General features: G+C 43.4%; 1 protein-coding gene and 1 pseudogene across 1 annotated transcript; both read right to left on the reverse strand.

The window, feature by feature from the left end:
- Positions 1-1997: 1997 nt before the first annotated feature.
- Positions 1998-3745, reverse strand: LOC136485309 (uncharacterized). The gene has a single exon (XM_066482220.1). The coding sequence runs from the start codon at positions 3653-3655 to the stop codon at positions 2267-2269; it is 1389 nt and encodes a 462-aa protein (XP_066338317.1). The 5' UTR covers positions 3656-3745; the 3' UTR covers positions 1998-2266.
- Positions 3746-7915: 4170 nt separating this feature from the next.
- On the reverse strand, positions 7916-11408 carry LOC136489276 (protein ACCELERATED CELL DEATH 6-like; annotated as a pseudogene).
- Between the last annotated feature and the right edge of the window lie 14251 nt (positions 11409-25659).

A 25659-nucleotide genomic window follows, 5' to 3' on the forward strand; every position in this document is an offset into this window, starting at 1 on the left:
GGAAGACATATGACATCAACTATGGTTCACGCAAGAAACAGCAAGCGAGGGCGATGGAACACGTGAGCGTGAAACCAAATGAAAGGAGGAAAAAGCGGTCCCTTTTGCAAATGCAAAGAGGAGAAGTAATTAAATGTAGGCAGATTTGGCAAGGTTCTCATAAATGCAAAGAGATTCCTTTTGTCTTAATTCTCTTTCCTTTTGTTTGTTGCCATGTATGCTAGTGCATGCAAATATGCAATGTGTATATGGATAGCACAATAATTTTCTACTTCCTATTTTGCCGTGATTTCTCTATCACATGACAGGCAATATTCAATCAAGGAGATGTCGTGGGATCACAGACGTGGGCAGACGGACGAACCAAAACAAATGTCGCACTAAAAAATGTCCACACTTTGTTCTTTTTAGTTGTAGGAGATACTTGAAGACTATGGTACTAATAACTGGAATTTGAAGCATGCTGCGGACACGGAGGAACTATTTGGACGCATGAATATTAAAGTTGGTTCTAAGCTTTGTGGTGAGGAGTACAGAGTGATTACAATTCATCCAAAATAGAATTTCATTTTCCTTGTTGCGAAGGATAGAACATTGATTGCATATGACATGGACCGTAGAAAGGTTCATGTCAGCCATGCCCGTGTCATCCGCTTTTGTAGATCAAGAGGGCGTTTCCATATGAACAGACCTTACTACCTTCCTTATGTTCTCTTGTTCATGGAGTCATTAGCAGAGCAGTAAAGGTGCATTTTCTGTATTTCGTCACCACGACAGTGTTTGTTCAGGTAGGCAGTTGTTTTCATTCTATGTATGTATAGGCCAATTTTGGCTTGTTAACTAAAGAAATGGTATGTTCAATATTATTAATTCTGCTGCTTTGTTCAGATTGTGGATCAGAGATGAATAAGAGGGGTTTCATGGTGTATTGGCTACCAATCCGAAGGATGCACTAATTATATTCATTTTGCCTTACAAGCAGGAGTGCCACATATAAGGAGTACAGCTACGTCATTTCGTTATGTAAATCTTTATATATCAGTACCTTTAGTATGCTCTATGTACCACTTGTGTTAGGACATCAGTTGAGAAAGATGTTATGGTAGCGTCCATTGTTATTGTAAAAAGTACTCTTGTTTGTGAACATGATTTATGGATGTAATGATTATATATATGTATGCTTTGTGTTCATCAAACTATTAAGGGCCCAGCTGAATTAGTAACTATTATGAAACGGGATGAAATTCTGTCACCGTCGCTATAGGTATGATGCGGCAGGGATCAAATGTATATCACCGTCGAATCCTTTAGTAGCCCGACACCGACTAAACGATCATCAAAGGCGGATCGTGGTGCAATGCGACGGTGGCCATGACCTTTGTACCGGCGGATCATACGCTGAAGCGACGGTGGTGTTAACCTCTACACAGGCGTCTCGACCGTCGAACCGACAGTGAACCCGCACCGCTGACAGTCAGGTCGAAGTACAAGACGACGGTGCTGGTGACCACTATACGGACGGTTGATGTGCCCACACGACGGTTTTGATAGCCTCGACACAGTCGGATCATTTGCCAATGCGGCGGTGTTAGTGTACATCCATAGCCGGGTCGTGCTCCAATGCGACTGAAGGAAGGACCTAATCGCGGATGGATCATAAGCCAATCGGCGGTGGTAGTGTACACCGCAGTCGGTCCCAGATGGCGACGGTGAAGGCTATGACCATTACTGTCGACAGCTTACTGCCGATGCCGAAATTAGACTGCGATGTGGGTTACAACGCGACTGCGAAAAGGTGCGAGTGTAGTAGTGAACAATATTTTTCAGCCTGGCTTTTTAGCGAAACAAACAGGACCAATAACATGCCTCGCCTGTATTCAAAATATCTTCTTTGGATTACGTCAAAACTACTTTAAAGGATAGGATTCCACGAACAGCCCAGAAACACCAAGCACACTTAACCATGAATTGCAAGAAATATTGGTATAAAGGAACATCAGCATAATAGTGTCCAGCAAATCTGAAACCGATGCTCATCTAGATAGGAACCAGTATGACTCCCCCCCACAAGGCACAAGTGCAAATGCACTAAAAATCTGGAACTTGAAAACAAAATAAGTGCACATAAGTTTACTGCCAAAAAAAAAAAATCACCAGAAGGCCATATGAAACAACAGAAAACTTGTCTCAGCTCTGAAAAATAAAACATCATGGCCCCTGGCCCCAAGTGGATAGGATCAGGCTAACAGAGTTGATCTCCAGAAGTTCATTCAGGAGGAAATAACAATGTTGAATTCATCACTCTACCATCTGCTTCCCCAAGTTTGTCCTCTGGTATGTCTGCAGCAAATGGTGCCATAGTACCATCTTTCATGTTGTACACAAATCGGTGGAGGTGACCCCACAAAAAGATATAGATAAGATCACCTTCACCTCCACCTTCACCATAATGACACGAACGGAATGACTCGCTGCTGCATGGGCTGACGAAGATGCAGTCGCCATCCAAGCTCTCAATCTCAGTTAATCTTACAGGGTTTGCGCTCAAGTCTGCCTCAAATACTCTAACCTCAACAAAGCTTTCCCCAAATTCATCATTGCCATGGCATATCTCAACAATTAATAGTTTTCCACGCCACTCTAGTATGCACCAAATGTTAAAAAGGCTATCACTGACCTCTGGCATTTCAATTGCACAACATTCGACATGAGAAACCATCAAGCCACTGTTGTCATCAGCGATCTCAAAGACCAAGAGGTCTGCAGCGACTTCACTGCAACTGAGCAAGAATAGCTTCCCCTGGCAGAAGACAATATCAATGAAATGAGCTCTCCAGGCACCATCACATACGCACCATGACTTCATCCCAGACCGCCAGAGAGCAAGCTTAGCAGCACTCTTGATGTCGGAGAGGGCAGCCACAACACACTTGGAAACGGAGTCCGGTGGGGAGGATAAGATGACCTTGGTGAATGACATGACGCACGGTGCAGTGTTGAACGCGCAATTAACCACACCAGAGCCATTGATGATGGGGAGAGACGTGCTGAAGGTATCGACGGAGCGTGCAGCTCCTGAACGACCTGAAGGAGGAGGAAGACGGATGACAACCTGGGAGAAAGCGTTCATCAGGAAGCACCGGAGGTCGCCAAAGTAACGACTTTTGTTGCGCTTCACGCCCACGAGCCACCCCTCGAACGAGCCCACGCAGCGGATGTTGCCAGACCCTGCCGTCTCCCTCTCCGGCAGCGGGACGCGGCGACACGCGCCCATCATGGTCCCTTCGGAGCGAAAGCTGAAGAACGAGAAGTCGGACAGCACCAGCAGGGGCGGGCACGGCGGCAGCCGCCGGTGGATGCGCGCCGCGGCGCGCCACGCGCGGCAGACGGAGCGCAGCCTGGCGCGGTCCTCCAAGAGGACGAGGCGACCGGCCACGACGCCGAGGATGTCCGGTGGGAGGTCCGCCCAAGGCCGGTGCTGCGGATGCTGCGCCTCGTCGAGCCTTGGTGCCTCCGAACCAGGGACGCACTTCGTCGAACACCTTGTCTGCGCCACCGCCGCCAGGGACCGGGACGCCTTGGACCTGTTGCGGGCGCAAACAGGTAGAGACGCGTCACGAATCTGATCAGCGGAGCTTCCCGTCCCGGAGTCCATGGCTGCCGAACAGCGTTGCGGCGCCGGCCGCCGGGATCCCGGCTCGGGGAGGAGAGTCTTGCTCGACGGACCTTTGTTTTTGCTCCTCGCCTCGGGGTTGGGGATGACTAGCTTCTACGAGATTTGACCTGTCAAAGTCCTGGTTGGTCTCACTCTGACACGTGGGACAACTATCTTTTTTTCAGAGACTAGTGGGGCCAATCGGCGGGCCACTATCTTGAGATTTTTTTTACACAGAATACAGTGAATTTGTGCAGTAACTTTTTAAGCAATTTTTTAAACAATTTTAGAAAAACAATTAGTATTTCAGAAAATAATTTAAGTAATTTTTTTTAACAATTTGGCAAGTTTAAAAAACAATTTTAGAAAATAATTTGCTAAAGATGAGGTGCATCTATATACTTCATACCCAATTAGTATTCCAAACCCTTATATGTGCCAAGCACAAATTTTTTTAACAAGTAAAGATATAGGTGCATCTATATCTAGAGGTTGTTTGGTTGTGTGCCACGACTTACCACATGTGCTTCGGTAGATGTTTAGTTCCCTACTAAGTAAGGCTCGCCACTTATAATAGAAGCATTTGCCACTGTTTTTCAGTCAATGTGCGGCGTGCTTTTTCTCTGCATCCTCCACAAATAGGGTTTGATTATATTGGTTGACTGTATTAACCTGTATCCATGTCTGTGCATTGCAGTTCACTCGTATTTAGTCACCTGGATAGGCTCTTAGGCAGATTTAGACAATGCTCAAATAAGACCCAATATTGCATTAGCTAGTATGTCAAATTTAGTCGTAGTAGATCAATACAAGTTTGCACAAGACGATGCTTCACACAAAAATAAAATATCCGTATCCCCGTATCTTTACTAGAAACATGAGACCTCAATTACAACATGAATGTGACTACGTGCAACAAACTATAAACAACAAAACATAATTTCATCAAACGACCTGCTTGTGTAGAGCTATCAAACACCAAGACATCACACACGTTTATGTTGGTTTAAGTTATGCTACATGATGTCTAATACTGATCTGGCCTACTTCAACAATTTAGGTGGCCGGTGTACAACTATGTCTGAACGAGACATGTAAGCAAAAAAAAAAAAAGTCATGTTGCTGTTGCCGCCACTAACGTGGCATGTTTGGATGTTTTCTAAAAATCCATTTTCATCTTGCAATTTGGTCCTCTCACAATTTAGCGTACCTATGATCTTCTTATTTCTCAACCCTCCCAAATTCGTAAACAAGCACCCAAAATCTAGAGGCCAACTCGATCTTTTGCATGGCGGAGCACATTCGTGGTCGCCATGAGGATTGAATACGGAGCCGCGAAGGCGCGAATAGTCTCTTCATGGGATGCGGTGCCATCCTGCTGCGGGCCGTGGATGAGGGAGACGTGTCCATGGACGCACGTGCTCCGCAATTAGCTCCCAGGAGCTGCATCATCCCGACAGGTCGATAGCCATCTCCTACAACTTGTTGGTATTTGTCTTCTAATATGAGTTTGAGTTTATCTCAAAATCATCTTTTATTTTTTTGAGTCTTTAATCAGCCGGAGGGTAGATCTGTAATAATAAATGGTTGCCAAAACTCTTGCAGAGGCCAAGATAAAATTTCTTCTTTTTCTAAAAAAATCACATATCATTAGAAGCAAAACTACTTTGCCACACTATAATCTAGAAGACACCAATACCACCAGCTGGCCGGTCTTTGCTCTACATAGCCTAACTCTATACATTAACAATCATTCCTTAACTTCACAACCATCAAACTACTAATCGACCTTTCCATCATTCCTTAGTATACACCCTGTTCCATGGAAGCACACAAAAAAAATCCACGATTGTGTACTTCTACACTGAAAAGTGACGAATTGTCTACAATCTTATGACATAAGCATGTTCAGTATTGCATTTGGTATCTATTATTTTACAAAAATAAAAATGTAATCTTTCAACAAAATATCACCAAAATATAGTGAAATTCAACACCTCTTTGTACTGAATCCAAACTCTAACTACATATATGTAGACAATCACGGCAAGGATCCGCAAAATTGACCACATACACCATGGTCTTCGCAATTTTGATGGTGTGCAGAGTTTGAATTTACAGAAGTGTTGAGAATATATAGGGCCTGTTTGTTTTAGCTTCCTAGGAACTTTTGAATCTTGGGTTTGCGACCTTCCAAAAGCCAAAAAGCTCCCATGAGCCAAAAATTTTTCCAAAAAAGCTCACTTTGAGGGGCTTTTGGCTTCTGGTTTTCGGGAGTTTTTTTGGTTTTTGGAAGGCCCCAAAGCTGAGGTCCAAAAGATCCCAGGAAGCCCAAATAAACAGGGCCACAGTGGGTGGTGCCATTCACACTTAAGGGTGCCTACGGAAGGCAGTTCACCAAGCTTCGCTGCAACGTTTGAACTCTTCAGAGTTTTTTTCTTTATTTAGCCTAAGGATTCGTACTAAAAAAGTGTAATATTCGTATTATGTATCTTGACATGCTTGTACGGAACTATAAATAGTTGAAAAGTGGTTGCTCGTAATAGTTGTGGTATCATGGGACTATCACAGAGGGGCAAAGAGATCTGAGTTTCCATTTAAAAATTCTGATTCATTTCAAAGTTCAAGAGTGGGCAGGTAGTGAATGAACCTCTCTCATGGTGTTGTTTGGTTGGTAAGTGTAAATGCAAACAGTAATGGAATCCAATTGAACCGGAAATGTAAACAATGTATCAGATCATAATATTTGTTTGGTTCTAGTCGGTAATGGAAACGCTTTCGCTCACTCTTGCATCCTCAGCAGTCAGCACCGAGCGCCTTGTTCTTTGCAGCTCTTGCGCCCACGTGAAGACGCAGCACCAGGAGGTTTGTTCAGCGACTCCAGCACCCATGTGAAGAAGAGACAAGAATGACCGGCATCCCATTCCACACGATTTAGAGGGGTATCCGCTATCTGCTGATCTGTATTTGCTAATGTGGCATTTGTTTACTGAGGGGCTGAAACAAACACTCAACTTGCAATGCAATCGTTACTCATATAATCATATCTCGTTGCATTTCTGCCAACCTAACGCTATGTTAGTGTGGTGAAGATGCGTGGAGGTATAGTGAAAGCGGAAATTTTAGATTCAACCCACCATTGCATGCAGTGGAAACGTGAAAACCCGCTAAGGGCCATGTTTGGCTGCACTTCAAATCCACCCTCATTCCACATGTATTGGGTACATTATGATAGAAAAATAATTAGTTTTTACTTTAATCCACTACAATAATACATACGGATTGAGGTGGATCATGATTAGAGTGCAGCCAAATAAGACCAGAGTTTTGTTGAGGAGGAATAGATGTGAGACTTGATTTTGATTGGACTTGCAGTTGTAGTGGTTTGGACCGAGTTGAGAAACAGTTTTGTTGATCCAATGACTAAGAGAAGGATTAGTATAGATAGATGGGATCATGATCATGCTTAAAGCGAGAGAGTAAGATACAAAAGTTTGCTTCAAAGAAAAGGAAGTCAACACACCAAACTTGGTCGATTTGTGCTCGGCATGCTTGTTGCGGATACAGCAGCAAGCAACAGGAAGAGAGCTGGAAATATATACCAAAGTTGGTTCACCAAGTAACATGTCCGTGTATGTTACGGAACCACGCAACACATCTTGCTAAAAAAATACACAAACCAAGGTTGGTTCACCACACGCGGCAGACGGAGTGCAGCCTGGCGTGGTCCTCCAAGAGGGTGAGGCGACCGGCCACGACGCTGAGATTGTCCACTGGAGGTCCACCCACGGCCGGTGCTGCGGATCCTGCGCGGCTGCGCCTCGTTGAGCCTTGGTGCCTCTGAACCAGGGCCGCACTTCGTCGAACACCATGTCTGCGCCACCGCCGCCAACGGCCGGGACACCGGCATTGTGGATTTTTATTTTTTACTTTTGTAAATCGTGATCAGGGACGCGTTTTGGCTATGCGCGTCTGTGATAAGGGTCGTCACAGACCCGTTTTGACTATATGCATATGTGATGAGTGACTCCTATCACAGATGCATGTACCCTTATCACAGACGCCTTTTATAGAACACACATCTGTGATATGTACTTATTACAAACGTCGGTTTACGTGTCTGAAGTAAGCAGTAATCACAGACGCATTATGAGAGACGCGTAAAACCGCGTCCGTGATGTGCATTAACACGCGTCTTGGATCAACTTTTTTTACATAGTGACATATATGTTGATGATGGCTTCTAGCGGACTTGGATCATCACCTCCCCATCCATAATATGACGAAGAAGAGGGCTGGACTGGAAATACCAATGCTTATGACGGCGTAGGCAGGCCACGGAGCTGTTGGAGCCACGGTGATGTAGACGGCAGTCATGAGCGAGAGGAGCGTGGCGAGGCAGGCGACGATGGTGAGTGTTTGGCTCCACATAAGGTTGTGGAGCCTGAGCTTGACGGGCTCCTGCCTGGCCCAGATGAGCAAGATGATGACGACGATTTAGCTGCGCATGGCGACGGTATTGGAGACCACGAAGATCTTGAACTCGCTGTTGTGGCCGTGAAGGGCGATACCCTTGGTCTGGTCCTAGTCGCCGGGCATGGTGAAGGTGGCGGTGAAGGTGACGGTGGCGATGAGAGGGTGGCGGCGAGGAAGTAGGCGTCAACGACACTGTCGAAGTCCTTGTTGTTCCTGCGTCCGCCAGAGACAGTGGGCGGCAACAGTCACCTTCTTGGACTCTTGCTTCTTGAGCTGATTCCAGAGGTGCACCTCGTAGGTCTCCATCATGCCGGTTGTCCACTTTTTCTCGAGGAGGCTGCGCGCCGTCTGGCCGTCGTGGTCGCGGGCGCAGGGGTCGACGCGACGGTCGCTGAGCAGCAGCAGTCCGCTCTGGACGCGGCTCATCTTGGCGTCGAGGTGCAGAGGGGTGTCACCGTTGGAGTCGAGCCGGTTAAGCGGCTCCGCGGGACTGACATGGCGGATAAGGCATCGGAGCGCGTTCTCCTTGCCGTTGAAGACGGAAGGTGCGCAAGGCGTTGCGGCCGTTGCAGTCCACCATCTCGGCCACGTCCGGGCAGTGCCCGAGCAGTGCCTTGATAGCATCCGTCGAGCCGTATTGCGCGGCGACGTGCAGCGGGGACATACTCCTGTGATTGCGCTTATAGGCCAGCTCCGTCCGCTTCTTGAGCAGCATCTCCATCGCTCTCTGCCTCTCTGGTCGTCCTTCTGCGCAGCGTAGTGCATGGTGTTGTTGCCATCGTCGTCGGTCAGGTCGATAAGATCAGGCCGCTTGTCGAGCAGGATCTCCAAGATCACTGCAGTGTGCGTGCAATGGTATTTATGTAGGACTATATATACGGGACAACAGAAATGGAGTAGCTCTTACAGAGGTTTCGGCCGAGCACGGCTTGGTGCAGAGCCGTGCCGCTGAGGGAATGAGAGGGCAAGTCCTCCTGCTCGACCCCAGGGTAATCGACGATCCTTTCGATGACTTGGACGAGGCCCTCGCGTGCGGCAATGTGCAGCGGCGACTCCATCTGCTCGTTGAGGTCGTGTCCGCGGCTGGGGTCGGCGTCCAGCAGAATCACCGCCACGGCGCCCGAGCCGTGCAGCACCGCCTCGTGCATGGCTGTATTGCCGGCCTTGTTGGTCATGATCAGAGGGTTCTCCTTCTCTTGCGGCCAGGCGAGAGCACGGTTGATAAGCAGCTTCGCCAATTCCAGCTTGCCCGCCTTGGCCGCCAGGTGCAGCGGGGTGTCACCATCGCCGTTGCGGGTGACGAGCAGCTCCTCGTACATGTCCAGGACCTCACCGGCGAACTCGGCGTGGCCGTGCATGGCGGCGAGGTGCAGCGCCGTGTTGAGCTGGGGCTCGTGGAGCTGAGGACGCTGGGGTCCTCCGGATCCACCAGCTGCTTCAGCCTCGCAACCTTCCCTTTAGTTGCTGCCTTTACAGCGCCGGATTCATCCGCTCGCTATCCATGTGTTGACGTAAAAATACGGAAGATTTGAGTGGAATGATACCAGAGATCTTCAACATAGAACCAGTCGATTATGAAAACCCAACGACGTGCCAGTCAATTTGACCTGCAATTGACAAGGAGAGAAAATCTTATCAGTAATTTAAGATAACATGTCGGTGTTGCATCAAACAATTCCAAATGTACGGCTAAATAGCCGATTCAATGAGGTTATCGACTAAATAGTCGATATCCCACATATCCATGAAAAGAGTATAATATGCGAACAAATCGACTGTCTAATATAAATGAATCTACAAATAGATTGAATCTAATATATTATCATCAACAGTGAGGTTCGATCGAATCGATATAGCTACGATAATGATAACAAACTAAAGCCAAAGAATCTATAAAACCATTTATATGTTGATAGATTCATAAAAACATGCTATATGCGCGAGAGTATAGGCAAATCAGCTAAAATAACCGATGCAGTTATAGCAAACAAACAGAGTACATATCTTAATCATGAACAAAACCACTAATCGATAATTTCTAATCTAAAGTCTTACCAGTGATGTTCTACCGGATCGATGCAGCTATGGTAGTGTCATTAGATTAGACCTCATTAACTAATGAGTTTATTCAAGATTAAAATATGTCTTTGGATACATACTATGTTTGACTGGAATAGAGATAAAATAGCCGATCTAGTGGAATTAAGTCTTCAATTATAAGATTTGAAGCATGATCAGATCAAAAGACGATCGATTAAGATGATATGATGCCGATCTATCTCTATTTCAATTGAGTAATTTTGTTATAATTAATAAAACATTAATTATAGCAAGATCGATAACTGGTGAATCAACATAAAACAGCAAGGAAATCTTACTAATCTTAGCAGATTCGATAACTGGTGATATTATATTAAACAACAAGTTATTTAACATAAGATCGATAACTTTGATCTATATTATGATTCGTAAGAGATCAGTCAGCTGATTCAGCCTTACAAACTACTATACAGATCGATAACTAACTTATATTATGGCTCATAAAAGATCAATCAACTGATGCAGCTTTACAAGCACAATACAAGTAGTGACGGTACTCACAAGCAAGCTGGAGATCGATCAGTCGATGTAGCCCTGTTTGCTGAAGAACTCATCGAGATCTACAATACTCCTACTCCTAATACGATGACGAAAGCCAGAAAGATTATATTGATTGAATGTTCGTCCCTCTTTACAATAACCAGGGTCTAATATTTATACCCGGAACCTAAACGTGAATACTACTCAAATACGACTCATTACAATTCTTAGAATAAAAGAAAACTTCCTAACTTAATAATAACTTGGACCCTAATTTTTCTTATTAGCAGAGTCCGACACATCTCCCTGGCGCTACTCAAGTATAGCCTATTGACGTCGTCTGCTGACGTCATCCATAAAATAGCTGATTCTGACATTACATCTAAATCAGCTGATACTGATTCTCATCCAATCGATTCTTTGATGACATAATCCTAGAAGCTTCGAGTCCCCACGTTGTTCTTCCCAAATTTGGTGTAAACACATGCCCCCTAATTTTGGGATAAAAATAATTCTATTTCAAAATTCCTATTCATCTGTTCCCCGTGTCGCAACCGCTCATTCCAAAATAAACGTATGGCTCCTGACTTCTCGGGCCAAAGTCTATATAATACCCCAACAGTATCATTTCCAATTCGCTCGGTCTGCTTACTTTCCCCTTCTTTCTCGAACAAACTTCAACAGCCAAAGCCGCCATCGCCAAAGCCTTAACCCTAGCAAATCCTCTGCTCTACCAAGGTGCCGTTCAAGTAACTTTTCTCAGATTCAGATTCATTTTGGCTACAATGGCAACCAGCGATCACGTTCCTGAGGTATGCCTTCAAACTTCTGCCTTTCAAGTGTTCGCCGCTACTCCGTATTTTTCTTTTTCTTAAATTCATCCCAATTGATTTCTAGGAAATGAGGAATAAAATTATGATTCCATCAGCTGTTGTTCCTAATGTCTATTATCTTGGACCCATGAGTGACCCTGATCCATCCGATTTCATCAATCAAAAAACCAACCGAATCCCCTTCAAACAATCTATAGTAGATTTATCTTCTTGGAACAGCAAAACTCCCTTTAAAAACTGGCCTAAAATGCCTAAGGGGTGGAGGGATTGGTTACGTAGGGTATTAGAGAAAAAGGCTAGAGATTGACAAATTTATGACTTGAATCAATGCCTGACACTCTCACTGTTTGGAATGGAGAGGAATGACTCACTTCTAATTTCTGCATCTTACTTTTGGTCCAATACTTTGAATGCTTTTGTTTTCGGTCATGGTCCAATGACCATCAGTTTGGCCAATATTTACATGTTGACCGGCTTTAGAATAACATGATCAATGCAACCCTATGATTTCTTAAGTGCTGGATCCAAGAAATTAGCCAAAATATCAGACTGCATAGGATGGACAAGCTATATTCTAAACCATTTTGGAGATGGATCGATTGTTGATGAAAGAGAGCATGTAGTTTTCCTGAATATGTGGCTGAAAAAATTCATATTCTGTGGGTCATCTTGCGGACCAACTTATAATCATAGATACGTGGCAGAACGTCTAGCAGCCGATAATGAAATCCCCCTCGAAAAATATCCGCTGGGGTCTGCTTATCACCTGATGCACCAAGTGTCCGTTCAATTGCTGAAAGATGAACCAGTTCATACCATCAGTGGCCCTTGGTGGTTAATACAATTGTGACTAAATCTGTACATTTATAAAATTGCAAGGCCTAGTCTCAGGTATCTGAGCTTCCCTTCTTCCAACTTTACTGAAGATTACAAAGGAAAAGAAGGAAGAACTCGACAGTGTATGAATTATAGTGAAGCTGCTTCAGCCATAACAATTGTTGTTGATGTAGGCCACCTTTTCAAGAAATTCTTCAAAGGGTTTGATGCAAACATCTTGACTTGGTTGTCTTATGATGAGGATGAAGACAATGAACTAGTTCTACCAGTCAAATTTCGGTTTGAATCAGGTTGCTCAGATGAAACAATTGCTATAATTTTTAGTTGTATTATCAAACCCTGTGTACTGCCAACCGAATTTTGCTATGGCCACGGCAAAATGGCTACTGGTTCTTTTCTCCCAGATAACCTTCCAACTTATGAATTCTATAATCCTTCTTTTATGGCCCGTCAATTCGGCCTTAGTCAACTACCTCTTTGGCTATTCTTTAGGAATACTCTAAAGCCAAGAGAAGGTATCAGTGAGATGATGGAAGCTTCCAGAGCTTTTTCAACTAGGATCAGACCTTCCTTCTTTTTGCCTGCATGAATGGACAAGACCTACATTCTCCTCAAATTTGTTTGACTCCTGGTGGCAAGAATGACACTCTCACCTCTTCTACAGTCCAATTCATCCCAACTGTTTAGCCCTAGATAAAGAATTTGCTTCTGATAGTGAGGTAATTTACTAATTTTCTTTTAGAAGGATTATCTAACAAGTTCTCCTATCAATTCGTCTAACAAATCTTTTGTAGGATACCGAATTTGATCCGCCAAGCTTGGACAGGAAAGGGCATCCCATAGAATATTATCCACCATGTTCAGCCTCAGGAATGGGATCAACTGCACCCACTCTAAAAAAGTTTATGAAAACCCCAGCTGCCCCAACAATACTCACATATCAGTCTTCAAAATGCAAGGCAACCCAAGGTGTAACTCAGAAAACCACCACTGGGAAGAGACTTCGCAGAACAAAATCATCAATTGCTCAGGTAACCTAACTTATCTTTCCTCTTAAGATAATATCCAACTTCTAATTCAATCCCTTTCTTGTAGTCATAGACTATTGCATCTCAATCTGTTTTGGGTGCCGAATTGTTATGTCAGGCATTTGAATCGGCTTCTATCAACCCCTCATTGGCTAATCCTCCCAAGGAGCCAATTACAACTAAAATAACCAATGCTTCTGATAGACCCAAAACAGTAGAAGATAAGAACCTCTCTACTTCACCTCCTGATGCTACCAAGGTATCTCCTCAACCCTTTTTAATCTTATGTAATCCTCACTCTTCTCTAATCATTCTCCTTTATCAGATACTACCTGAGAAAACATCTACACAAGAGCAAAGGTCTAACAATCCAACAGTTGAAGATGCCCCTATTGATGCTGATACCCAAACTATTGATTCTCTAACTTAGCAAACAATCGATGATAAGAAATTCATATGCTCATTCTTGTCCTTCTATAACAAATATATACCGAAAAAACTTCTTGATGCCTACAGACACTAGCATCGAAAATCCAGAGCCGATTCAACCAAATATTGAAAAAGATGTTGGCACATCATCGGCTGTTCCTTCTCCTCAGCCAGAGCTTCTTCCAAAAAAGGTACTGTATCCTCCTCACCATTCATCTCATCATCAACTTATTTGCCATTCCTAATAAGGTTCCTTTTGTTCACATGTAGGCACTTAATTCTCTAGCTCTAAGCTACTCCTTTAACTTTGAAGAATACATATATGAAAGTGAGATTAGCTCATCAGCCATCTCTTTTCAAGAAATCTTATCAGACGAGACCAAAAATCGACTAAAAGACATGCTGCCAATGCTCGAGAGGAACATAGCCAATTTGGTCCAGGATGCAGATTCAATGAGAAGAATCTTCTTAACCATTAAGAAGGATATGCCCACAAATCTTGCTGAAGCCTTGATACCTTTGTCCAACATCGAAGATCAAGCTCCCAAGGTGAAAAAGGCTCAAAGAAACTTGACGGACCATGAAGCTTTGATGGCTAAGAAGAACTCTAACAAGTAGGAAGCCAAAGAATTGGCACAACTAATCGACAATCTAAAGAATTCTTCTTCCAAAATTAAAAAAGAACTAGAAAGTGTGAAGGCCACCATCGAATGTTATGAGTCCAACTTGACTCAAATCCCTAATGCTATCAAACAGAAGAAGCAAGAAATGCTGATCAAGGTCAAAGAAGGTAAAGCCATTCGCAGCAGTCTTGAGAGCATTCTCGAATCAGCCGAAGAAGATAAACAACAAATTACAGAAGTTGATGCTATTCGGCTAAAAGCACTACGAGCAATCCATGATGTTCTTAAATTGTAATTTACATTCCAGTAACTGTAGCACATAAACCTAATGATAACTATATTTTTGGTTTGGCTAGAAGAGCCAATTTAAATTAGCCGATTTTTTATTTCTGACTTCATTTTGACTTAACCGAATCTAAAAACGGCTCTTATCACAATACCCTTCGAATTCCTTCTTAGTCATCAATGCCATGTTCCCCTCGATATTAGCAAAGCAGCGCTTCCCCTTCAATTAATTGGGGTTACTTTCACACGTCCCAAGATATCTACTATCTCGCCTTCGTGGCTATAAGTACTAGCCAAGGGCTTCGACCTCAAACACATTTACATTTGCAACTACTCTCATTCTCTTGTCACCTTCCACCTTCACAGACCCTATAGTAGTTTCCTCTTCTCCTCCCCTCAAGATCTAAACCAACACCCATGGCCGGCGAAGATAACTGCGGCAAGCATGCAGCGGAAGACCTCCCAGAGGAGGAGATGCCGGTGAGCTAGCGGCTCTCCCGCATGAGGTAGGACCAAATGACTCCTGCTCGTATCAACAGATCACCTTCTGATGTGTCTATAGGTTTGTCTTGAACAACAGGCTTCCTCCTCCTCCAAGGGCCGGCTAGTCCACCAATGCTGAGTCTGCTAACGTCCTTGCACCAGACTCATCGTCGGACTCCTCTGACTCCTACAATGGCGACGACACTCGGTGCTTCCTCCAAGAATGGAGGGCGGCCAAAGACCGTTACTCTGAGGTAACTAGGGAGAAAAGTTAGCTTGAGATCCGCCTCAAGGCCTCTCAAGACGCCCTCTATGGCAGAACCTCCTAAGAAATTGGGCCCACGTGCATCTATCGTTGTCTCAACAGACCTCTGATAGCGTACACAAGTTCCCAACAACTTAACAGGTATGTCGGGTGTCCTCGGGAAACCTGAATCATCCACGAATCTTTTTCGAACAGGATCCCAATCACAGTCATTGTAGATTACAACAGTTTTCAATATACATATCAGAGATTATAAAGCGGAAGACTTAAGTTTTAATATTACAAACCAGTTGTTTCAAACTTACAAAACCATAAGTGTCATACAACCATAGTAGTGGGATAATATTACATTAACATTATTTTTCACACAAACTAGTGCCTTGTCCAAAGGCCATTCATCATTCCTCATCGTCATCGACTTCAAACACTGACATGCAGCAGGGACCAAAACAAGCCTGCGCATGCGACTCACCTGCAACAAGGGTTAACAAACCCTGAGTACAAAAGTACTCAACAAGACTGACCCGACGTAAAAGAGGGTGAAGGACTTTAGAGATGCAGGTGTTGGGTCAAGGTAAGGATGTAGCAAGATTCAAAAGTTCTTTGCTAAAAGCTTACTATTCTTGATCCTATTTTTGAGTTTTACCCCTAAGTACTTTAGTTCATTATCTCAAACTAAGTGTTCATATCCCATATTCCAATCCTTCTCATTCCATTCCTTTTTCTCATATTTTAGTAATTCACCAGTCCTGCATTGCTTCTGTAATGAATCGAGTCTTCATATCCGCGGAGCACCGGCAATTCGAATTGATTCAAGTCCCAGCTGGGGATTCCTTATCACACGACATATGTAGAACTTAATCTTGCATATATCAACCTCGCTACCGGATCCTCCTATACTAAGCCGTCTCCATGCCACCCGAGAGCACAGCACACCTCAAATCCAGCCACATTCCAGCCATGAGGGTACACGCTACTCTCGCCATCTCTCCACTCCCAGTGCGTGGGCATTCGTCTTAGTATCGGATTAGCCGAAGTAGGCTTACTGGAGTATGTGACCAGTACTACAAAGTGTCTCGTTCAGAAGATCCATAATGAGTGGCCTTTAAGCAACATAGTCGACAACATTACCCAACATTCAAGATAAGTCACCCGACTAGTCTCTAGTTCATTCTACCTTCTTTCTTTCTTTGGCCAGGATGCCATCTTTGATTGTATCGAAACTTTTACTTTGAAAGCCTACCATAAAGCATACTAAGCATTCTACACCTTTGTAAATGAAATCATCTTCAAGGATGGTAAACAATTAACAAGGTAGGCAATGCATCAAGTAGGTAATATTTGAATTAATCAACTTAATGCAATAAGTAACATAGGTGATAAACTTTTCAAAGTAAACAAGGTAATGGTTTAATGCATAAACCGGGGCTTGCCTTCATTGACGATCTTGGGTTCTAGATCAGTACCACAAATATCGAATGCCGAGGCAACCGGAGATTCTTCGACAACTTGCTCAACTAGAATCGTTTCACTCTCGGATTCTACACGAAATAATAACATATGCTTCAACATGATGATAATGTAAACATGATGCTTTCATGGTGGATGAAATATAATAACACCTTGAATACAACTTTCCTTCACGGTACAGTTGCAAGCCAACAAAACCAATTGACACTAACATCTAGGGTTTCGACAAGTTAACTTACTAATGACCTTTGTTATCACATGAAATGTCATTAAGATTTACTAATTATAAGTTAGGTATGAGCTCAAATAACTAATTAAGGTGCCAAAGATCATCATATGTTACTAACCCAAGGTCAACAATAAATTCCAAAGTCAAACAAACCCTAAATGATTAAGCATTAACTAAGTAAATAATTAATTAAATAATTAAGCCTAAATTAGGTATAAAATCAACTTTGTTCAATTAAGCTCAAAATTTTATGCAAGCTTCCTTATGACAAATTAGTGTACCAAAATAAATTTCATAATTTTTGGAGTTATAAAGTGGCCTACAAAAATTATGGAAATTGCATTTATCAATTAATTGACTGAATTTTTTGAACATTAAAAATTTATTCAAATTTCAAGTTTCATATTTTTAAACCATAATAGAACATGTACAGAAGCTACGAATAAATTTTTAGAATTTTTAAAGCTGTAATTATTTTCCTATAAATTTTCAAAGTTGCTGCACTATTCAAAATTCAGAAATTAACAAAATCTCACTGTTCTCTCTCTCTCTCACTGACAGCCAGACCTCGCTCGTCAGCGACATAAACAGGACACACGGCGGCGCTGTCGACTCCGGTCGACCAAAACGCGCCGGCGGTGAGGCTCAGGCGAGGCGGACCGTACCTGCATGACCAACACTACCTCGCGAATCTATCCCAGCCCTTAGAACAGCAGCAGGCGCACCGGGGGAAGCTCCACGCCGGCCATGGTGGCCACGGGCATGGCGGCGAGACACTCCCCGACGTGACTGGCTCTGATAGGGAAAACGACCGAGCATATGAGCAATAGGATGACACTGGGAAGCTAAACCACAAGACGAATCGACGAGAGGCTCACCGGAGTGGCTTGACCACGGTGAGATGATCGTGGCGGAGCTCCGGCCGGTCACGGGGAAGAACGCGCTGCGCTGGGCGATTCCGGCCAACCCAAGCGATGCGAGCAAGCCGAAGAGGAGCGCTAGGTCGAGGCGATCATGCTGGCTTAGCTAGGCATGATGGGAAGGGTTCGACGGCAGCTACGGCGAGCGGCGGAGCTGAGCGGTGGTGGAACAGAGCAGAGAAGAAAGGAAGGACGACGACGGCGGGTGCTCCCATTTATAGAAGGGAAGGAGGCGTCCGGCGTCGACAGCTCCCGAACGAGGTCGCCATGGAGACAGCGGCGTGTCACCGTGCGAGAAAGCGGCGAAGACGGTCGGCGACAAGCAGCTGCGTGGCGCCGGTGGCTTCAATTTGGTTTTTTTAATTATTTACAGAATTGCCACTGCGCTTATTTTGCAAATTACTCACAAATTTTCCAAAGAAGATGAAAATCTCTAAAAATGAAAGTTGCTCAACTTTTCAAACTCTACAACTTTGCTTTAATGAACATTTTCAAATTCTGCCTCCATTTTGAAATTTGAATTTGGGGTGCATTAGAGCATTTGAATCATTTCAAAATTACTCCAAATTTTATATGTAAACTTTAAAAACTTTGAATACCAAAGTTGATCCTTATAAAATAAGCTTCAACTTTGCTTTTTGCCACACCCCCAAATTCCAAATGGATTTTGAAATAGACAAAAGGGGCAAAAAGGACTTTTATGATTTGAATTTGAATTCAAATTTGATTTGTTTACCTTTTTACTTAACTTTGATTTTTGACCAGTAACATGGCTCATTAGGGTTATTTGAGTCAATTGACACATGGTCTCACATGATCACATGAAATTTGACCCTTGTGGTCATGATCTTTATTTAGAGTTTTGGATCACATACATCACATAAAATAACAACTTATGAAATAAAGCTTATTTAGTGAATGCATTCAAAATTTTCTACTTTATGAATGCTTTGCAATGCATATGATGACATGTCAAGTTTTAATGCTAGGTCAAAACACCAGAGGTGTTACAACCCATCCCCCTTAAAGAAATCTTGTCCCAAGATTTAAAACTTAGGATTAAGTAATGGAAAAGGAAATGTGTCGAGCTAATACATCTTAACTTTGTTCAAAAAGCTAGTGAGGGGGTTTTCCATTCTTTTGACAAAAGAGACAAGTTACAACATAGACAAGATATTGCAACTAAATGGAAGCGAAGAAGTCAGGAAAGTTTTCTTCTAAGTAATCCTCGGACTCCCAAGTAGCTTCATCTTTAGTGTGTTGATTCCATTGTACTTTATAGAACTTGATTGTACGTCTTTGAGTGACTCAATCTTTCTGATCTAAGACTCTAATGGGGTACTCGGCATAAGTCAAATCAGGTTCTAGTTCTACATCACCAAAGTCGATCACTTGGTTAGGTACTTGAAGACACTTCTTTAACTGGGATACATGGAAGATATCATGCACAGCTGACATGCGATCTGGTAGCTTGACGCGATAGGCGACCGGTCCACATCGTTGTTGGATTTGAAAAGGACCGACATAACGGGGCGCCAACTTTCCCTGAATTCCAAAACGATGAACTCCTTTCATCGGCGATACCTTGAGGTAGACATGATCTCCCACTTTAAATTCTAGCAGTCGTCTCCTCTTATCAGCATAGCTTTTCTGTCGGGATTGAGCTACCTTCATATTAGCTTGTATGAGTTTAACTTTCTCTTCAGCTTCCTTGACCACATCCGGCCCAAAGAACCAACGTTCTCCAGCTTTTGACCAATTTAAAGGTGTTTGACATCTACGGCCATACAATGCTTCGAATGGTGCCATTTTAATGCTCTCTTGATCTTTGGCATGAGCTCGACGAAGAGTGTTGAGCTCCATGGTAAGGTTCTCGATGTTGGTGGGATTGCTTGAAGATCCTTCATCTCCTAAGGTCCTAGAACTTCCTTCACCAAGCTCATGGTTTCGCGGTGCCAACTGGTGAAGAGGGACTTCGTGAGGTCCGGTGGACTTGCATGCGGTTATCTTGGTCTTTGCCATAGCCTGTAGAAGTTAGGGTAGGGCTATAAGGATAGCTTGAGGATAATGGAGGTTAGCAAGAATGGGATTGACATTACTTACCCAACCACTTTTAAGGGGAATTATTATGCAAGGTGTTCAAGCATGATGCATGAATCGATCTTATGAATCTAGGTACAAAAGATTTATATAATCAAAAGTACTAGATTTTTAATACATAGGACAAACCTAATCATATTATCCGCCACGAACTTTTAAAAGGATTGAGGCTAGATCAGAGGTAAGAAGAAAGAAATTTGAACTTTAAAATATCAAGTTTACTTTCTTTGATCCAAATCAATTTTAAGGTTTTCCAAAGTAACCTACAATGATCTTAGATAGAACTGCTCTGATACCAGCTGTGGCAGAACCTTCTAAGAAATTGGGCCCACGTGCATCTATCGTTGTGTGACAGAAACGCCCAATTTATACAAGATCAAGTACGGTTGTCCCTGCTAACACGTTGACACACCCATACTTTCACTCATATAAACCCGGTAGTCCACCGAGTGTCTCGAAAGACCTCGGTAAATCAACATCACAACCAAGATCACGTGATTAAGCAAATACACATCACATACATCGGGTTGCAGCGGAAATAATATTACAAAGGGGTTAACAAATAATAGTACAAGTTTGGGTTTCAAAACCGCTTAGTGAAAACAACATAGCTTTCAAATGATTACATTAATATAAGTTCCAAATATATTGCTAGCTTAGTGACATCATCCAACAAAAGCATATAGATGAGAAGTAAGTATAGAATCACCGAGCCCACCGGTAGTTAGCCACCATCATCAACAGGTCGAGAACATCACCTGCAACAAGGTGAGATAAACCCTGAGTACTCGAATGTACTCAGCCAGACTTACCCGTCGGAAACCAAAACAAATGACACCAAGGATCATGCAAGGCTTTCTTTAGTGGGCTAGCTGACTTGTTTGCGAAAAGCATAAGCTATCATGAAGAAACCATTTTAAGTACTTTGCATCATCTTTATTATGACCTATCCATCTAGGTAAGCACCTGTACTATAGCAATCACTTGATTAACCAATAACATCCAGTTACTAATTTAGATTTAGCATATCCCATACCATCCAGATAACCATCATTGTTCCATAATAATTACTACGATGCAGTAACTCGAGTCAAGTGCTCACTATCCAGGAGCGATGGCGATTCGAATCGATTCCTAACCAGCTGGTGATTTATTCCTTACACAAACCTCACTCACCCGCTAAAGTGAGATATTGATCACCGAGTCAACTTTCTAGGAATCTCGAGTTTGCCAGGAACCACATGTACCCGGGGGCCGACCGACTGCACTTTGGTCTTATCATCTCGCCCCCATGTCCTACCACACCTGCTCCGGCACAGTGCGCTGCGGGCAATCTACTCGGCCCGAAAAATCTCCCAGCTTCGCGGTCGGAAGGTACTTTATCCGGCCAGCTAAATGTAAGGCATGCGTTCAACATGACTCGAGGCCCAACAACGGTCGGTCCTTAATCGACACAGACGGAAACTAACAGCACCCCAGAACCCTATCTGGTTGCCTCCAACTTTTTCCGTCCGGTCTCCAATTATCCATCACACATGGTTAATTCCAGGATATCATTCTTTCCATAGCTAAATTCTTCCAGTAACCACCTATAATGTAGGTGACCGGATATCTCCGATCGCTACCGGTCTAAGCAAGGCTAAGCAGTTATTCGATCCTGACCTAACAGGGTAAAAAGGTAATAAGGTAGGCAAGGATAGTAATAAATGCATCAACGGTTTCAATCAACTCCTACAACTTAATGCAACAATATATAAGTTGTATATAGAAAGAATTGCTTTTAATAATTAGGAGACTTATAATGCTCCGGGGCTTGCCTGGGATCCGACACAAGTCAGTTCAGTTAGCTTGCACCATCCTGGTGACATCACAGGTCCTAACACTTGCTTAGTCCTTCCATCTTCGGGATAGATCCTCCATACACCGTCTTTGGGTTCGGCTCCAACATCACGTCCTTCACGTGGTTCATCTAGCGTACCTAGATGAGATGCAATATGCAAGTGCATAAATATGAAGAATAGTACCATGAGACACATCACAAAATAGCAAGCAAGACAAGCATAGTTTACACTAACACACTTAAGTACTTTGCGATGCTTAACTTAAACATCACACAATCTATCATGCTAAGATGGCAAAGAAGACAACAACACCAATCATGACACAAGTTTCCCCAGATCTCAAGTGCTCTAACTCAGTCATCATTCAAGGCATACGTCACACTTAACAATATACAAGCAAGCACTATAATTGGAATCTGCCAATTTCTGGACATGCAAACAGCAGCTCCAAGATTTAGCTATAACTGGAGTTACTCAAATCCAAATGACTTGCAAGAAGACATTATGGAAAGCTTATGAAATTTTCTACAATTCATCTTTAATCATCTTAGCATGATTCTCAAGTTAACTAAGTTAAATATATCCATTTACAAAAACTGGTCCACAATTGATAGAAAACAGTCATTTCTGAAACCCAACTTTAAACAGCTGTAACTCTTAAACTACTTGGCCAAATGACACCAAATTTTAATAGAAGCTAGATACATGAATTATCTACAACTTTTGTATAAACAAGTTTCACAACAAAGCATATTATCATAAAGAACTTTGCTAAGTTCCCAGATCTGTCCATAAACCACATCGGCAAGAAAATAATTATTAACTTATGTTGCAAATACATAATTGGGCAAAACCAACTTTACCAACATTTCACACATGACTAAAGAACACCAGAAAACCTAGTGTCCATGACCAAATAAATTCTTTTAATGCATTTCTTAATTTATTTTAGATAACAAGGTGACTTAATGAACATATACCAAAAGTGCACAATAACTTCTACAAAAATTACAGTGGCTCACATATCCTCTCAATAGTCTACTGTATAAATTTCACTCCATTTGGATATGTATAGCAACCTCTATGAAAAAGACAAGTTGCTAAAGCAAGAATTCATGTGAGAGCAAGATAAACCAATAACTCACTCATACTTCATCCAATACTCATGAAATTTTTACCACACATCAACTATCACATGAGTAGCATGCCACAAAAATTTCACTTCATTTGGAGCCCTAGATCTACAGTTATGAAAAATAACAAATTCAACTAGCAGTACAACCTTACTGCACAAATCTATTTTTACCGCAAAATATTTAAACTAAAACATGCCATATTATAGATCCACTGCATAGACAATTTCACAAGGATTCCAAAAAGTCCTCATTTACTATTTTACGAATTTTCTACGATTTACTATGAATTTCCAAAGTTCCTGCAAAATAATTACAAACCAGTCCTTACGGCACTATTCATATGAGTCTATGACATTGCAGCTAGGCCCTTGACTTTCGTCGAATTGTCGCGCGAGGTCCCTGACGCGAATTTGGAGCAGAGGATCGCCGGGGATCGCTGCTCCGGCCGGAGGAGGCCATGTCGTCGGCGGCTGAGGGGCGGGGGAGCACCGGTGGGTCCACGCGCATCCGTAGGTGGCCGCAGCTTGCTCCGAGGAGGCCCGACGCGGCCTGGCCACGCACGCCAGCGGCCTGGACGATGGCGGGAGGCGGCAGCTTACCGGCGGCGGTGCTCCGGTGGCCGATGGCTTGGGTGAGCGTGCACGCGAGGTGCAGCACGACGAGGCAAAGGCGGTGGTGCACGTGGCTGTGGCCATGGGGGCTTGGAGCGGCGAGGACGCTGCGGCGGCCGGAGCTTCCACGGCGGCCATGGTGGACATGCACGGCGTTCGCAAGCTCTAGAGCGAAGGAGGGCGAGCGAGGGCAGCGAGTGAGAGCAGGGAGGAGTGGGGAGCGTCTGGGATAGCTCGGCCTCCACTATGGAGCAGCAGGGGCACGGCAGGGCGGCCGGGACACGTGGCGAGGAGGTGGGCGCGTGGTGCTTGCGCCTGGTCGCCACGGAGGCAAAACGTCGAGCACATGGCGTGCAGCGAAGTGGACAAGGTGGGATGCTATTTTGGGCTAGCTCGGGTCCGAATTAGACTTTGGGCCCAAAAGCAAAGTTGTCAATCTCGGCCTACTCTACATTTCATATTAAGAGTGCACAGCCATTAGAGCTACAGATTAGGAAATAATCAAGTGCCAATATGACATTATCAAAGTATCGGCAACAATTAACAATCTTTCCATAATGATGGGCAAAATGAAGTCCGACAAGTGCCATCTTCTTGCCTGCTCTTCTCCACCACATAAGCTCCAACTTTTGTCTTTGGACCAAGTTGAGTTGCTTAATGAATTTTGGAGAACGTGGAATGCCAACGTCGTTGCTTAGCGAAACTGACTTAGAATAATTCTAAGTGTTGAAATCAGCAGCAGGTTCCAACTTCGAGCCTCTGTTTGACTTATTTCCAAGTTGATCTAGCTCTTGGTCCAAAAACAAAGTTTGTTCTACATGATATGTACTACAACTTTCATTTAAGGTCCAACCTCAAAAATGGTATAGAACCTACTGTTCTACTTTGACCAAAGTAGGATCACGATGAAGCTTAAATTATCCTTTTTGATCCATTGGAGCGTTTTCTTGGCATTTGCTCAACATGAACCTTTCATGACTTTTGTTGTAGAGTTCATCTAGAGTCATTTGGGCATGGTTGCAAGATTTGGTTGACATCTCATGTTCTCATTCACTTAATAGTGCAATTTAAGCACTTAGCAAAGTCAGTCCAATAAGGATATAACTTATCATTTCATGTGACTTTTTGATTCCAAACTTCACGAAACTTTTCCATGGACCAATATAGATGGGTATTGATGTGAGACTCACAAAGATATTCCAATAACACCACCCAAGCATATATCTTGAAAAGGGGTCTATAGGCGAGCAAAGGTGCAATATCCAAGTTTAGGTTGGGGCTCGTTTCTATAGGTTTGACATTGACATCTTCATCATCACTTAATATACCATGTTTTAGCTCAAACCCATTGCTTAACCGGTGGCAAACACCTGGGGTGTTACAGCCCTTCCCCCTTAAAGGAATCGTGTCCCAAGATTCGATGCGAAAGACTTTTAAGGGAAGAGAAACATGTCATCCAGTTTCCAACATCAGTGATAGCATTAGGCTACTTGACTTCGGAGCATCAGAGAGGCTAATTTGGTCATGACACTTTCTGATCTTGCTCTTCGTCGTAAGCTGTTGTCTGAAGAATTTCCTTCTTCGGCCTTCATGAAGTATTGTTACTTTGGGAGGAATCCAAGATAGCAATGTCCTATGTACTTCGTCCTCGATGTATGAAGAGTGATACAAACGTAGACTAAATACTTGCAGCATCTACTTCCCAAGTGGATATAGCACAGACCATATGGGCTTTGCACTAGACCGTAGTCGGTTGACGGATATTCCTTGCAACGGTGCTATATTTGCTCCCAAGGTTTGAAAAGCAGTTCTCTATTAAAGTGGCTTGAGCACAACTTCTCATAAAGGATGTGATCAT

The sequence above is a fragment of the Miscanthus floridulus genome, chromosome 10, assembly GCF_019320115.1.
Source record: "Miscanthus floridulus cultivar M001 chromosome 10, ASM1932011v1, whole genome shotgun sequence".
In the NCBI taxonomy this organism is placed as follows: domain Eukaryota; kingdom Viridiplantae; phylum Streptophyta; class Magnoliopsida; order Poales; family Poaceae; genus Miscanthus; species Miscanthus floridulus.

Bases quoted from the DNA above. Each gene is read 5' to 3' on its own strand.
- LOC136485309 (XM_066482220.1), bottom strand. From the start codon at position 3,655: ATGGACTCCGGGACGGGAAGCTCCGCTGATCAGATTCGTGACGCGTCT.